At 38.8% G+C, this 17,203-nt stretch overlaps 1 protein-coding gene across 2 annotated transcripts in view; it reads right to left on the bottom strand.

Annotated features, from left to right (window-relative positions):
- Positions 1 to 17,203, bottom strand: part of VEPH1 (ventricular zone expressed PH domain containing 1) — a 111,564-nt gene that overhangs the window by 52,844 nt on the left and 41,517 nt on the right. Inside the window, exon 4 of one of the 2 annotated variants that reach the window (XM_032146531.2) lies at positions 16,800 to 17,110. The exons of the other annotated variant lie outside the window; for it this stretch is intronic. Within the exon in view, the coding sequence (XP_032002422.1) occupies positions 17,106 to 17,110 (5 nt within the window). The 3' untranslated portion in view covers positions 16,800 to 17,105. Of the gene's footprint in view, positions 1 to 16,799; positions 17,111 to 17,203 lie in introns of those variants that run through there. 2 annotated transcript variants of the gene reach the window in all.

Below are 17,203 nucleotides of genomic sequence, written 5' to 3'. Positions count from 1 at the left end.
GAGGCTAAGCCTCTAAGAAAATCACTTGTAGTTAGGGGCTGATAGGCCAGTCTCAGACTCTTGGAGGTCACATAATTCAAGGCTGTAGACACACTGGGCACATGCAAAGTCCCTGTCTAGCCATTGTCTATATGACTTGAACTCCCAGCTGGAAGAAGGAAAACTAGACCCAAAACTTAGGCAGAAAATTAGGCATGATTTAAATTCCTTTACATGCTGCAACACGAATTATACATGTTTAAGTGATGCCAGATGTTGCAGGCCAAGATAAATGCAAACTCATATGCTGACAGAATTTAATGTAAGAAAACTTTTAATTTTTTTAAGTAATTACATGTTTAGGACGAAGAACAAACAAATAGAAGAAAATAAAATAATTCTTGGGTTAAAAAAGTAGAAATTTCATCTGCTAGAGCAGTAAGTCTAGCTAGGAGTTCTAAGAACTTCTAATTTTCCCAGATATTCATTCTCTTTCTCTAAATGATAGAATCCTAGCTTTAGTGGAACATGTGACCACTCAGAGTAAATTCTATATTTTTCAACATTACTTGCAGCTTGATGCAGCCATATAACTATGTTCTGACCAATGCTGAAATATTATATGTGGTTCTTTTCCTCCTTCTGTCTGATTGGAATATGGTAATGGGCTGGAATTTCAGCAACCATCTTAGACCATGAGACTCCATGTAACAATACAGAAGAAGCACGGGTTTCTGATCATTGTGAAGCCATCTAGCCAGCCCTGAGCTGTCTGCCCATGGACTTCTTTTACGTGAGAGAAAAATATACTTTTGTCATGTTTAATCTTTTAGTTGGTTGATCACTCGATCTAATTTTGATCCAGTAATTTTTATTTTAATTTTAAAAACTACAGCCAGCCAGGGTAGCTCACGCCTGTAATCTCAGCACTTTGGAAGTCCGAGCCAGGCAGATCACGAGGTCAGGAGATCGAGACCATCCTGGCCAACATGGTAAAACCCCGTCTCTACTAAAAATACAAAAAATGAGCCAGGCATGGTGGTACGCACCTGTAGTCCCAGCTACTCGGGGGGCTGAGGTAGGAGAATCACTTGAACCTGGGAGGTGGAGGTTGCAGTGAGCCCAGATCGCGCCACTGCACTCCAGCCTGGCAACAGAGCGAGACTCTGTCTCAAAATAAATAATTACATAAATTAGCTGGGTGTAGTGGCACGCGCCTGTAATCCCAGCTACTCAGGAGGGTGAGGCAGGAGAATCTCTTGAACCCGGGAGGCGGAGATTGCAGTGAGCCGAGATCGCACCACTGCACTGCAGCCTGGCAACAGAGTGAGACTCCATCTCAAAAAACAAAACAAAACACACACACACACACACACACACACACACACACAACAACAACAACTATGCACTTTATTCTCTCGAAAACACCCATAACCTAAACTTGGAAAATACATTTTACAAATTCTCAGGAAGTTGGATATCTGACTTAAAAAAAAAACAACAACTAAGCAATAACATTTAATGAGTTTGAGAATATATAGGTGTTAGCAAAAGGAGGAAATAAGAAATGTGTAAAACTGAGATAAAATATCTAAAGAGAAGTATCAGCATGCTGGCTTATGTTAGCACATTGTCACACATTTTCATTCACCAAATACTTATTGAGACATCACCATATTACAGCATAGTAAAATAATTGTGCAAGATGACTCAAGCTATTAGGAGGAAAGATGTATGTGTAATAAATATGTAATATATATGCATATAAATAATATTATTTGTGTGTGTAGAGTGAGCAACTGTCCTGGTTTGCCTAAGACTGTCCCACCTTTAGCACTGAAAGTTCCATGTCCTGGGAAGCCCTCAGTCCCAGGCAAACTGGAACAGTTTTTCACTCTAGTATGTATGTATATATCTCCAGTAGAGCTAATTTTTTGGCAGAGATAATATATGAGCTAAACGCAGTTGATATATTTTCCTTGTCTATTACAATATAAATGGGCTTATAAGTATTAACACCTTTAAAATATATCCAGAACATTTTACTACCAAGCATATAGTGTAGAATTGTAGAGCTTTCTATTTACAATTACTTGATTGACTTCACTTTAACAAAGAATTAGATTTGCAAACAAACAAGAAATTATAATTGATTTTTATTTCATTTCCTGTCAAATCTTAGATTAGAAATCTCTTCCCTGAGTTTTACTAAGGCCAAATGTTTCCAGCATTGTCGTTCAGCCACTTAAGAAATGTACTACTAAGGTTAAACTCTTGGTTAAAGTAATTGTATATGTTCATTGATGTATTCTTGGATTCAGTGAACATGAACATTCATATCGTTGATCCTTGCATCAAGTTTTATAAATCTGGAGTGTAGCACAAAAGTTTGCTGGGTTTGGGATCAGAAATCCAGTATTCAAATCCTGGCACCATCACCTAGTAACTTAATAACTACAAGAAATCAGGCTTGTCAAGTAATCTCTATGATTCTCAAATTAGTCAGGAAATCAGGGATAACAAGACTTGTCTACCTTGTTGAAAGATTAGTAAGCAGATAATTTTCAAAAAAGTGCTTTATAAACCATAAAGTTATATTGAAAATAAGATAGTTATCTTAAAAAATGTTTTTCCAAGTTGTTTTCAGTGGATTGAAACTAAATAAGCAAGCAAAAAAATACAAACAAATAAATGAATGTAAGGATTCTTTTCCATTGTGGGTAAGTCATTTTCAGAGTTCAGCACACAAATGCAGGCCTTGTTCTACTTCACAGCAGCATCTACTGGTGAAGTCAAGAAGGTGCAAACTCTGAGTTAGATCAGCTCCAAGATTTGGTTAACAATTTAGAAGTCTTTTACTGTTTTAAAACGTCTCTATTCCTTGATCCATATGTGCACTGTCTTTTTATAACTCTACATTTAATAGTTTTCTATGGGTATAAATATTCAGGTTGAATATTCTTAATAAGATTGCTTAGTAGCTTGTTTCCTAGAATATTTGATTAATAAATTCTTTCCCAACAACTTGTTTTATGGTGAACTTAAAAACCACTTCCTTTAAGAATAATTGTATCATGAATTTTTAATGGTTAAGCATTTCCCTAGAGATTATGAAACTCCATGAGTGGATATGGTTCTGCTTCCAATCTTTTTTTTTTTTTTTGAAATGGAGTCTCACTCTGTCTCCCAGGCTGGAGTGGAGTGGCATGATCTCGGCTCACTGCAACCTCTGCCTCCCAGGTTCAAGTGATTCTTCTGCCTCAGCCTCCTGAGTAGCTGGGATTACAGGCGTGTGCCACCACGCCTAGCTAATTTTTGTATTTTCAGTAGAGATGGGGTTTTATCATGTTGGCCAGGCTGGTCTTGAACTCCTGACAACAAGTGATCTGCCCATCTCAGCCTCCCAAAGTGCTGGAATTACAGGCATGAGCCACAGCACCCAGCCTGCCTACAGTCTTTTAATATAGACCTGGTACATAGCAGATACTCAATTGGTGATGACAAAAACAACCAGAACGATGATGATGTTGATGATTATAGAAATCATGGTAACCATTGATGAACTATGGGCCCAGAATTGTACAAAGCATAGATATTTTATCTATTTAAGTCTCATACATCCTATGTCATATATATTATAACTGTCATATTAAATGGGGGGGGGACAATTTTCTATCTCCATTTTTCTGAGACTGCTCACCAAGCAGTGGTTTGAAATTTGTCTCACACAGAGAAAAAATGAGCTGAATTTATCATAATTAACTAGACAGTATTTTCCAGGTCATTGCCAGCAAGTAAAAAAGGATTTGGACTCTTGATGAGATGTTATGTTTTCTTCCCAAAGACTTTCTACTTAAGTTTCCAATCATTTGAAGTCATTCTGTGACTTGTGCCAGAGGACCATGTAAAAGGCATATTGATGATGAGGCGTATTTCTTTATTATGATCACTGATTCAGAAATGCAGAAAAAGGAACATTACTACTTTTAGATTAAATAGCAATGGTGTTCATTGCATCATGGAGTTTCAAATCAAAATTTTAAAAGGGCTTCCCTATAAACTCTCAGATAATCCATTGCAGTTGTAGAGTCTTCAATAATATTTTCAGCTTCTTGAGTGAAAGATATGCTAACTTGTGATGCACTAAGCATTGGTTGTGCTTTTATTTATCAGTACTGAAAAGGCATTACAGACCATTTTCATAAGGCAAAGAACAAGTTTTGAGACATTCTGGAGCACTGGAAAACAACTTTCTTTTCTAAAAAGATTCTGATGTTACAAAACATCACATTTTACCCCTGATATAATTTAAGCAGAAAACAAATTCATTGCCCAAGTGATATGGTTTGGCTCTGTGTCCCCACCTAAATCTCATCTTGAATTGTCCTCCCATAATTCCCACATGTTGTGGGAGGGACCCAGTGGGAGATACTTGAATCATGAGAGTGGTTTCCCCCATACTATTCTCATGGTAGTAAATAAGTCTCATGAGATTTGATGGTTTTATAAGGGGTTTCAGCTTTCACTACCTCCTCATACTCTCTTGCCACCACCATGTTAAGAAGTGCCTTTCACGTTCCGCCATGATTGTGAGGCCTCCCTAGCCACGTGGAACTGTGAGTCCAATAAACGTCTTCCTTTTGGAAATTGCCCAGTCTCAGGTACATCTTTATCAGCAGCATGAAAATGGACTAATACACAAAGTGACATCCTTATCTTAATTTTTAATTCAAAGGGAAACATTAATATTTCCCTAATAAGTGTAATTTTAGTTTAGTTGTTCAGTATTAATAGATATCTTTTATCAGAATAAGGGTGTTCTCTTTTATTGCTTGTTTGCTGAGAGATTTTTTAAATTTTACTAAAGAAGAGACTTAGATTTGTTTTCTGTATTTAGGTCTTTATTCCATCTGCTATTAATTTATGCATGTTGTGATGTGGACAATTGTCTCAAAATCATTTATTGAATAGTCTGTCCTTCTCTATTGTCAATATTCCCCTAGCATATATACAGTTTCCATATATGCATGGATTTGTTTCTTGCCTCTCTGTTCTATTCCATGGGTTATTTACCTATCTTACACTAGTGCTACACTGTCTTGATTATTACGATTTTATAATATATTGATATATGGTAGGGAAATTACTGCCTCTTCCTCTCCCCCAACAACTCCCATCTTCTTCTCCTTCTGTGAAACTGTCTTGGCTATCTGTTTCACTTTATCTTGCAAATTTAAAAATCAGCTTGTCATCTCTCATGGAATCCTCTGTTGATATTTTATCGAAATTTCACTAAATTTATTGAAAATTTACATCTTTGCCACATCAAACTCTCCCATCTGTGAACATGGTATATTTTTCCATTTTCTTATTTAATTGCTTTCAATGCACTTTTATAATTTTATTCTAAAAAGCTACATTTTCCTGTAGGTATTGTATATTTTTCTACTTTAAATAATATTTTAATATTCTATTTTCAATTTATTATGACTAGTATGTAAGAAAAAAACTAGTTTCTCTAAATTGATCTCACTTCTAGCACTTTACTGAAATTTGTCTTATTTTGTGTTAAAATTGACTGGAGAGTATTTACTTTTTTTTTTTTTTTTTTTTGAGACAGGGGCTTGTTCTGTCACCCAGGCTGGAGCACAGTGGCATCATTACAGCTTGCTGCAGCCTCAACCTACTGGGCTCAAGCTATTTTTCCCACTTCAGCCTCCAGAGTAGCTGAGACTACAGGTGCACACCACCAAGCCCAGATAAATTCTTTGATCTTTAGTCGGGATGAGGTCTTGCTACGTTCCCCAGGCTGGTCTTGAACTCCTGAGCTCAAGCGATCCTCTCACCTTGGCCTCCCAAAGTTCTGGGATTGCAGGTGCAAGCCACCACACCTAGCCAGAATATTTAAATATTCTATTATAGAAAATTATCACATTTTTCTAGAGATAATGATTGTTTTGACCCTTCCTTTCTGATTATTATAACTTTCATTTATTTTTCTTGTCTAGGCCAGGGATTCTAGTGCCACAGTAAATAGAAGTAGATATATTGGTATCCTCATCTCATTCCTGACTTTAAATGAATGCTTCTACTGTTTCACGATATATATATATAGTGAAATATACATACATATATTTATATATATAGTGCTCTGTCATTATATATCTGTATATCTCCTCTAATCATGTTAAGAAAATTACTGGTTTGAATTTTGTTTTCATGAACAAACAGGTCCTGAATTTTATGAGATACTTTTTACTAATCACATGATGTTTTTCCTCTTTAGTCTTTTGCAATGTGGAATTATATCGAATATTAAGCCATCCTGCATTTGTGGGAGAAACTCAACTAGGTCATTACGCATTTATAAAGTGGGTTTAACAATAGTTTTTCCCTCATAAGATATTGAGAGAGAATTACATAGGTTAAAAGGCCAGTACCTGGTATATAGTAAGCACTCAGCAAACGTTAACTATTATTTACTTTAAGCACTGCTAGAGTCCTTTTGCTAAAATTTTTATTTATGATTTATGCATCTATGTTCATAATTAAGATGGGCCTGTATTTTTATTTCTCATACTGTCCTTGTCTGGTATTGATATCATGGTATTGATATCCTGGCTATACTAGCCCTGTAGAATAAGGTGGAGAATGTTTTTCTGTTTCAGTTATCTGGGAAAGTTTAAAAGAGATTGTAATGATCTGTTCTTTGCATATTTGTTATAATTTTCCTGTAAAACTAAATTGGTATGTTTTTTTATTTTTAATTTTTTTGTGTGTGAGTTGATTTTAAAATACTGACACAATTGTCTTATTTGGTATAGAGATATTCAAGTTTTCTATCCCCTTAACTTTTAAGTATGAATCAAGATAACATTCCAATTATACCTTTAATCCTTCCTCCAAGAAGTAATGAGAGGTGACAGCACGCTGGCAGTCCTCACAGCCCTCACTCAACTCTCGGCACCTCCTCTGCCTGGGCTCCCACTTCGGCGGCACTTGAGGAGCCCTTCAGCCCACTACGGCACTGTGGGAGACCCTTTCCCGGCTGGCCAAGGCGGCAGCCGGCTCCCTCAACTTGCAGGGAGGTGTGGAGGGAGAGGCGCGAGCGGGAACCTGGGCTGCGCGTGGCGCTTATGGGCCAGCTGGAGTTCCGGGTGGGCGTGGGCTTGGCAGGCCCTGCACTCGTCGGAGCAGCCGGCCAGCCCTGCCGGCCCCGGGCAATGAGAGACTTAGCACCCAGGCCAGCGGCTGCGGAGGGTGTACTGGGTCCCCCAGCAGTGCAAGCCCACCGGCGTGGCGCTCGATTTCTCACCGGACCTTAGCTGCCTTCCCGGGGGGGCAGTGCTCGGGACCTGCAGCCCGCCATGCCTGAGCCTCCCACCCCCTCCATGGGCTCCTGTGCTGCCCGAGCCTCCCCGACGAGCGCCACCCCCTGCTACACGGCGCCCAGTCCCATCGACCACCCAAGGGCTGAGGAGTGCGAGCCCACGGCGCGGGACTGGCAGGCAGCTCCACCTGCAGCCCTACTGCAGGATCCACTGGGTGAAGCCATTTGGGCTTCTGAGTCTGGTGGAGATGTGGAGAACCTTTATGTCTAGCTCAGGGATTGTAAATACACCAATCAGCACCCTGTGTCTAGCTCAGGGTCTATGAGTGCACCAATCGATACTCTGTCTGTCTGCTCTGGTAGGGTCTTGGAAAACCTTTATGTCTAGCTCAAGGATTGTAAATACACCAATCGGCACTCTGTATCTAGCTCAAGGTTTGTAAACACACCAATCAGTACCCTGTGTCTAGCTCGAGGTTTGTGAATGCACCAATTGACACTCTGTGTCTGGCTGCTCTGGTGGGGCCTTGGAGAACCTTTATGTCGACACTCTGTATCTAACTGATCTGATGGGCACCTGGGGAACCTTTATGTCTAGCTCAGGGATTGTAAAGGCACCAATCAGTGCCCTGTCAAAACAGACCACTGGGCTCTACCATTCAGCAGGATGTGGGTGGGGCCAGATAAGAGAATAAAAGCAGGCTGCCCCAGCCAGCAGTGGCAACCCGCTTGGGTTCCCTTCCACACTGTGGAAGCTTTGTTCTTTTGCTCTTTGCAATAAAGCTTGCTACTGCTCACTCTTTGGGTCCACACTGCTTTTATGAGCTGTAACACTCACCGCGAAGGTCTGCAGCTTCACTCCTGAAGCCAGCGGGACCACGAGCCCACCGGGAGGAACGAACAACTCCAGACGTGCCACCTTAAGAGCTGTAACACTCACCGTGAAGGTCTGCAGCTTCACTCCTGAAGCCAGCGAGCCCACGAGCCCACCAGGAGGAACGAGCAATTCCAGACGCGCCACCTTAAGAGCTGTAACACTCACTGCGAAGGTCTGCAGCTTCACTCCTGAGCCAGCGAGACCACGAACCCACCAGAAGGAAGAAACTCCGAACACATCTGAACATCAGAAGGAACAAACTCCGGACACGCCGCCTTTAAGAACTGTAACACTCACCGCGAGAGTCCGCGGCTTCATTCTTGAAGTCAGTGAGACCAAGAACCCACCAATTCCGGACACAGTAAGACCTTTTACAATTACCACTTACTGGGAGAATTTAGAGAATACAGAACAGACAAAATAACTCTAAACAATTTGAATAAAATAAATGTGTACTTAAACTTAATGCAAAAGTAAACATTACTTATATATAACCATTAATAATAAGAGGTAGCAAAAATTGGCTTAGAACTATTGAAATATTTGCCTTCAGGGATAAATACATAGCCCTTGGACAAAGTCTCTCAGGATTCACTCATAAGCATAAAAGAGCGTTTGGTTTGAAATCAGGCACAGGATGCAAATGGATGCATATAATACAATTGTTAAAAATATGATCAAGGAAATAATAGCAAAGAAGTCTAAGAGGCAAACACCCCTGCCACAGCACAAGAGTCTCCTGGCCCTATCTGGTCAACTTTTTAATCAGTGTTTTAAAATGTAGACGAGAGTGGCTCTGCTCATAAAATTTACGGGTGACAAGAACTTTGGAAGAGCTGCAGATACACTGAGATGAAAAACATCCAACAAGATCTTTGCATGCCAAAGCAATGGGGTGAATCTCATAAAAGAAAAGTGTAAAGAATTAAAAGTAAGTACTTGCATAAGACAAAAAGCCTGCTAAACACAGAGTATGGCAGAAATTGCTGAATATACTAAGATAATTTATATTTAAAAATTTGGAGATTTCAAATATAAGTCAAGAGAAATCAAAGATGTGATTGACAAAAAACTGAATTTGATTTTAGGTTACATTAAGGAAAATGCAGTATCAGTAGAGAGGATAAATCCATTTTAGTCCTCATGAGCAAGCAAATCAGAGCACATGCAGGGGAGGGCAGCCAAGCAGAGCAGGGGTCTGGGTACATCTTGCAAATGGTTGCAGAAACAAGTCATCATCTGCTGAGTGAGCAAACTGAGAGGGAAACTATGAATGTTATGCCTGAGGAGGAAAAGAGGAAAGTGCAAAGGGAAGGAGTGGTGAGATATGAAAGTTGGAGCTAGTTTTTGAAAGTTTGTCACGTGGAAGAGGAACGAGGGTTTATTAGGCCCAAGAAAAGAGCCTTAGTCAAAAGTGGGAGGCCACAAGGGGAGAACTTCTAATTCAACAAAAGGAAGAAACATCTAGTACTCAGTTTTGTCCAGAGATAAAGTGAGTTGTCACAGGAAACAGTGAGCGAGTTCCCTGGCAATAAAGGGATTCAAATATAGGAAGGCAAGTATGATTATCCTCATCACTACCTTAGCTGATATTTATTGAAAGCTGACTATGTTTTGGCATTATATCATGTCATTGTCTCAACATCTATATGTATATATGAGGAAACAGAGGCTGGGAAAATAAAAATACAACCAGTGTATTTGGTAGTGCTAAGATTACATTGTGAAAGTAGACTTTACAGTGAAGTGGTCAGGGTTTGAATCTTGCTTTTAACTTCTCTAAGCTTCAGCTTGCTCACTTACAAAATGATACAATGGACATTTGTGTTCTTTCATTACCCACTATTCATTCACCTATTGTTGGCAACAGTCCTGGGTTTCTTTGGGGGATCTACTCCTCCTCTACTCCCAATCTATGTGGCTTTGCTGCAGCCGACTCCCATTCCCTGCTTTGAGGGTGGCTCATGACCTAAGCCTGACCAACTGAAGTACAGTATCCCCTGGAAATAATGATGGATTGGTTCAGAAATGTTCATGTGGCCTGTGTCAGATCAAAGAGAAATAAAAAGGCTGGATGTGAACTTTCTTTTTCTTAATTGGTATTCATGATGATGTGAGCTGGAAGCTGTAGAGGCCTACACCAATCACAAAAGTAAAACCCATCCTGAGGAAGCAGAGCTGAGAATTGACTTTTGGGACACCACTGAGCCCTGAATCAACCATCTGGAAAGTCTGGTATACTCATGGACTTTGCAGGCATGTGTGCCAAGGAAGAGTTGTTGTTGTTCCTCTTTCTCCTCCTCTTACTTCTCCTTCTCTTCTTCCTCATCATCAAGTCATTTATATCTGTAGGTTTCTGTTGCCTAAAATACTACTAACTGGTAAAATGGGATAATAATAGGACTTCTTTTATGAGGTTCTTGTGGGCATTGAATGATATAATCGGTATAAATGGCTTAATACAATATCTGGCATCAGAAATGCATGCAGTAAATTTTAGCCATTGTAGCTATTATTAATGTTATTGTAATTATTATCATCATCATTGAATGGATGACCATTCAATGTATTTTATAGAAGTAGAAACATGGGAAAATAAGGATTAATGTACTGTAAGGCAAAGAAGATCTAAAGAGGAGAAAAACTATAAGTAGTGAAGAAAGAAACCCCATGATCACTCCTCAGGCTGTCTGGTAGGGGATGTAAGACAAAGAATTGCAGAGCAGAAAACTTACTAATCAGAGACAGCAAGATCCGTTCTGCTTTGCAACTTAAAGTTTGATGGGCTCATGTGAGTGATAATGGAGTTTTACAGTCACATCAGTCTTAAAACTCCAAACCCTGAAATATGTAGCCCCAACCTTTTACAGGTCAAATTACCATTCATTTTATGATAATTTTCATAGTGCCAGATCAAATAAACCAAATTATTTGTTTATTTCAAATGCTTGCAGTGAATTTAGAAAGTGTACTGTGTGTTTCAAAGATTTCATTGTCATCGAAAAAGCATTTTTTAAAAACCCAAATAGATGAACTAAGTTCTTTGCAGTAATAAAGGGCTAATTCATTTTTTTTAATAAATCTGTTATTTGCAAGTCTGACTATCATGGTTTTAAAATGTGTGGTGTGTATAAGTGTTTTAAATTCCTATAAAATTTGTTTCAAAAATGTAGCCAAGGTTTTGAAAAAAAAACATAATTGCTTTTCTGGGCTTTAAGCAAATTTAATATTACATATAAAGTGAAATTGGTGATTTAATCCTGTGGCCAAAGGAGATTGGAAATGAAAATACTGACTAGTATTATTAATGACAAGTCTTTAGAGGGAAGCACAGGTTGAGTGATAAATTTCCACTGTCAGCTGGAGTTCAGACATACCTGGCAGACCATTGGGGTGGCTGGTCAGAAGTCTTGCAATGGTACTAAGAACCCATCTTAGGAATGTCTGGTACAATGAGCTTAAGTTAGGAACAAAACTTTAGTTCTTGGAATGCAATAGGCATTTTGAGAATTAAAGTATTAATCTGTTGGTAACCCCAACTCTTGGGTGAATAGTTGAGCCCAAGGGAAGGAAAGACAGCTTTAGATAAGACAATAACCTATTTTATTTTAGTTTTTCAACTTTTAGAGTCAAGGGTACATGTGCAGGTTTCTTACAAGGCTATACTGCATGATGCTGCGGTTTGGAGTACAATTGAACCCATCACACAGGTAGTGAGCACAGTACCCAATAAGTAGTTTTTCCATCCTTGTCCCTCTCTTCCTACCCCTTTCAGTCCCCCAGTGTCTATCATTCCCATCTTTATGTCTGCATGTACCCAATGATTAATTCCCACTTATAAGTGAAAACATGTGGTATCTGCATTAATTCGCTTAGGATAATGGCCTCTAGCTGCATCCATGTTGCTGCAAAGGACATGATTTTGTTTTTATTTATGGTAGCATAGTATTCCTTGGTGTGTATGTACCACATTTTCTTCATCCAATCTGCTGTTGATGGGCACCTAGGTTGACTCCATGTCTTTGCTATTGTAAATAGTGTTTCAATGAAGATATGAGTCCATGTGTCTTTTTGGTAGAAGGATTTATTTTCCTTTGGTATATATACCCAGTAGTAGAATTGCTGGGTGAAATAATAGTTCTATTTTAACTTCTTGGAGAAATCACCAAACTGCTTTCCACAGTGGCTGAACTAATGGGCATTCCCACAGATAGTGTATAAGCATTCTCTTTTCTCTGCAGCATTGCCAACATCTATTGTTTTCTGAATTTTTAATAATAGACATTCTGACTGGTGTGAGATGGTATCTCATGGTGATTTTGATTTGCATTTCTCTGATGATTAGTGATGTGGAGCATGTTTTCATATATTTGTTGGCTGCTTTTATGTCTTCTTTTGAGAAGTGTCTGTTCATGTCCTTTGCCCCCTTTTTTTTTCTTTAAGTTCAGGGGTACATAGCCAGTTTTTTTATATAGGTAAACTTGTGTCATGGGGGTTTGTTGTACAGATTATTTTGTTACCCAGGTATTAAGCCCAGTACCCATTAGTTACTTTTATTGATCCTCTCCCTTTTCCCACCCTTCACCCTCCAATAGGCCCCAGTATCTTTTGTTCCTCTCTATGTGTCCAGGTATTGTCATAATTTAGCTCCCACTTATAAGTGACAACATGTGGTATTTGGTTCCCTGTTCCTGTGTTAGCTTGCTAAGGATAATAGTCTCTGGCTCCATCCAAGTTCCTGCAAAGGACATGATCTTGTTCTTTTTTATGGCTGCATAGTTTTCCATGGTGTATAGGTATCACATTTTCTTTAGCCAGTCTATGATTGATGGGCATTTAGGTTGATTTCATGTCTTTGCTAACATGAATAGTGCTGCAATGAACATGTGTGCATGTGTCTTTATGATGGAACAATTTATATTTCTTTGGGTATATACCCAGTAATGGGATTGCTGAGTTGAATGGTAGTTCTGTTTTTAGGTTTTTGAGGACCAACTACCACGAACAGTGTATAAGCATTCCTTTTTCTCCACAACCTTGCCAAAATCTGTTATTTTTTAATAATACACTAGTGTGAGATGGTATCTCATTGTGGTTTTGATTTGCATTTCTCTAATGAACAGTAATGTTGAGTTTTTTTCATGATTGTTGGCTGCATGTATGTCTTCTTTTGAAAAGTGTCTTTTCATGTCCTTTGCCCACTTTGTAATTTTTTTCTTGTAAATTTCTTTAAGTTTCTTATAGATGTTGGATATTAGACCTTTGTCAGATGCATACATTGCAAATATTTCCTTTCATCCTCTAGATTGTTTGTTCATTCTGTTGATAGTTTCTTTTGCTGTGCAGAAGCTCTTCAGTTTAATTAGATCATATTTGTCAATTTTTGCTTTTGTTGCAGTTGCCTTTGTTGCAATTGCTTTTGGTATCTTCTTCATGAAATTTTTGCACATTCCTATGTCCAGAATGGTGTTGACTAGGTTGTCTTCCAGCGTTTTTATAGTTTTGGGTTTTACATTTAAGTATTTAATCCATCTTAAGTTAATTTTTGTATGTGGTATAAGAAAGGGGTCCAGTTTTAATCTTCTGCATATGACTAGGCAGTTATTCCAGCACCACTTATTGAATAGGTAGTCTTTGGCCCATTGCTTGCTTTTGTCAGCTTTTTCAGAGATTAGATAGTTGTAGGTGTGTAGCCTTATTTCTGGGTTCTCTATTCTGTTCTATTGGTCTATGTGTGTGTTTTTGTACCCGTACCATGCTGTTTTGCTTACTGTATCCCTATTTGAAGTCAGTTTGAAGTCAGATAGTATGATGCATCCAGGTTTGTTCTTTTTGCTTAGGATTGCCTTGGCTATTCAGGCTCTTTTTTGGTTCCACATGAGTTTTAAAATATTTTTTTCTAGTTCTGTGATGAATGTCACTAGCAGTTTAATAGGAATAATACTGAATCTATAAATTGCTTTGGGCAGCATGGCCATTTTAATGATATTGTTTCTTCCTATCCATGAGTCTAGAATATTTTTCCATTTGTTTGTGTCATCTCTGACTTCTTTGAGGAGTGTTTTGTAGTTCTCCTTATAGAGATTTTTCAACTCCCTGGTTAGCTGGATTTCTAGGTATTTTATTTGTGTGTGTGTGTGGCACTTGCAAATGGGATTGCATTTCTGATTTGGCTCTCAGCTTGACTACCGGTGGTGTATGGGAGTGCTAGTAACTTTTATACATTGATTTTTGTATCCTGAGACTTTGCTGAAGTTGTTTATCAGCTTAAGGAGCTTTTGGGCTGAGACTATGGCATTTTCTAGATATAGGATCATATCATCTACAAACAGGGATAGTTTGACTTCCTCTCTTCCTATTTGGGTGTGCTATATTTCTTTCTCTTTCATGATTGCTCTGGCCAGGATTTCCAATACTATGTTGAACAGGAGTGGTGACAGAGGGCGTCCTTGTCTTGTGCCAGTTTTCAGTGGTAATGTTTCCAGCTTTTGCCCATTCAGTATGATGTTGGCTGTGGATTTGCCATCGATGGCTCTTACTATTTTGAGGTATCCTTCTTCAATACCTAGATTATTGGGAATTTTTAACATGAAGAGGTGTTGAATTTTATCAAAAGCCTTATCTGCATCTATTGGATTTGTCTTTAGTTCTGTTTATGTGATGAATCACATTTATTGATTTGCATATGTTCAACCAACCTTGCATCCCAGGGATAAAGCCTACTTGATCATGATCGATAAGCTTTTTGATGTGCTGCTGGATTTGTTTTGCCAGTATTTTGTTGAGAATTTTTGCATCAATATTCAAGGATATTGCCTTGAAGTTTTCTTTTTATGTTGTGTCTCTGCAAGATTTTTGTATCAGGATGATGGTGGCCTTATAGAATTAGTTAGGGAGGAGCCTCTCCTCCTCAATTTTTTGGAATAGTTTCAGCAGGAATGGTACTAGCTCTTCTTTGTACATCTGGTAGAATTCAGCTGTGAATCTGTCTGGTCCTGAGCTTATTGTGATTGGTAGACTATTTATTACTGATTCAATTTCAGAGCTCATTACTGGTCTGTTCAGGGATTCAATTTCTTACTGGTTAGGTCTTAAGGGTGTATGTGCCCAGGAATTTATTAATTTCTCCTAGATTTTCTAGTTTATGTGTATAGAGGTGTTCATAATATCTTCTGATGGTTGTTTGTATTTCTGCGGGGTCAATAGTAATATCACCTTGTTGTTTCTGGTTGTGTTTATTTGGAGCTTCTCTATTACCTTATTAGTCTAGCTAGCTCCTGGATTCGTTGATCTTTTAAATTTATTTGTGTCTTAATCTCCTTCAGCTCAGCTCTGATTTTGGTTATTTCTTGCCTTCTGCTAGCCTTGGAGTTGGTTTCCTCTTCGTTCTCTAGTTCTTTTAGTTATGCTGTTAGGTTGTTAAATTGAGATCTTTCTAACTTTTTGATTTGCGCTTTTTAATGGGGTTGTTTCTTGCTTGTTGAATTGCTTAAGTTCCTTATAGATTCTGGATATTAGACCTTTTTCAGATGCGCAGTTTGCAAAAATTTTCTCCCATTCTGTAGGTTGTCTGTTTACTCTGTTGACAATTTCTTCCACTGTCTAGCAGCTCTCTAGTTCAATTAGGTCCCACTTGTCAGTTTGTTTTTGTCATAATTGCTTTTAAGGACTTAGCCATAAATTTATTGCCAAGGCTATTGTCAAGAGGGTATTTCCTAGGTTTTCCTTGAGGACTTTTATAGTTTGAGGTCTTGCATTTAAGTCTTTAATCCATTTCGAGTTAATTTTTGTATATGGTGATAGTTGTCCAGTTTAATTCCTCTGCATATAGATAGCCAGTTATCCTAGCACCATTTGTTGAATAGGCAGTCCTTCCCCCATTGATTATTTTTGTTGAATTTGTCAAAGATCAGATGGTTCTAGGTGTGCAGCTTTATTTCTGGGCTCTCTATTCTGTTCTACTGAAAAACCATCTATTTTACTGCAAACATGGCAACTCAGTTTGGCACTGCTCTGGGGCCTCTCTACCAAGGTGTAACACTGAGGAGAAAGGCTAGTGTTCTTTCCTATCCTGCCACAGGCTGCCACACTGAATTACTGGGCTAAGGACCTGGTAGTTCCTAAAGCTTCAAGTGGCTCAGCACAAAGACTGCTGTCACTGGCAGGGCAGCACAGAGTTCCCAGGAGTGGAGTCCATTCCTGGGATCTGCATGGCAGTGGCCTCAGGGTCTGCTGGGCTCACGTGGTGGAAGAGGACAGCCAGCACCCCACCATGCTACTCCAGGAAGCATGGCCAGAATAGCAGTATGGGCTTAAGGATTGGTCTGGATACCTTGGGAAGAGAGCACACATAGGACACCCTTGGGGAACCTAAGAATTATTTGGACTGTGAGCACTTTACAGAGGGTTGACGATCAACCTTATCATGTGGTGGGTTATGGCAGTAAACTGTGGGCTGAGATACTCATGGGCCTCGTGCATCTTTATTAATGAGAACTGGGGACATTTGGATGCACATCAATTAATATCATATATTGTTCTCTGACTCCAAATTCAAAAACATGTTTTTTGATTGATCTGAAACCAAAGAAAATAGAAGAAGACAAGGAGAATATTTTGCATGAACTAATTTAGCTGCTCATTCATTCAAATGTTGTTAACAATTAACAGAGGTGTACTACTTGGCTTTTTATGCTAGTATTTATGCTTGTTATCATTCCCAAATCACGTTCACATTTAAGAAGTCATTACACATTTTCTGATGTATTTTATCTAACAAAAGACATTTCTTGCTTTTGGAACCAAATGAAGACAGGTTTTTCATATCCCACTGAGTGATATGTTCCACTCAGTACACAGAAATAAGATCTCCACAGTTGGTAGTTGAACAGGTGACCAGAAGCATGGAAATGCAGTTCTTCAAACTGAGAAACACAGATTTGGAAGAAAGCTTACAATTCTTTTAATGAGTCTAAATAATTCATCTGCCTTGGGAAGGGACACAGACAGCCAGATTA

The sequence above is a fragment of the Hylobates moloch genome, unplaced genomic scaffold (genome assembly GCF_009828535.3).
Source record: "Hylobates moloch isolate HMO894 unplaced genomic scaffold, HMol_V3 SCAFFOLD_36, whole genome shotgun sequence".
Classification (NCBI taxonomy): Eukaryota; Metazoa; Chordata; class Mammalia; order Primates; family Hylobatidae; genus Hylobates; species Hylobates moloch.
This window is presented reverse-complemented; position numbering and strand designations above follow the sequence as displayed.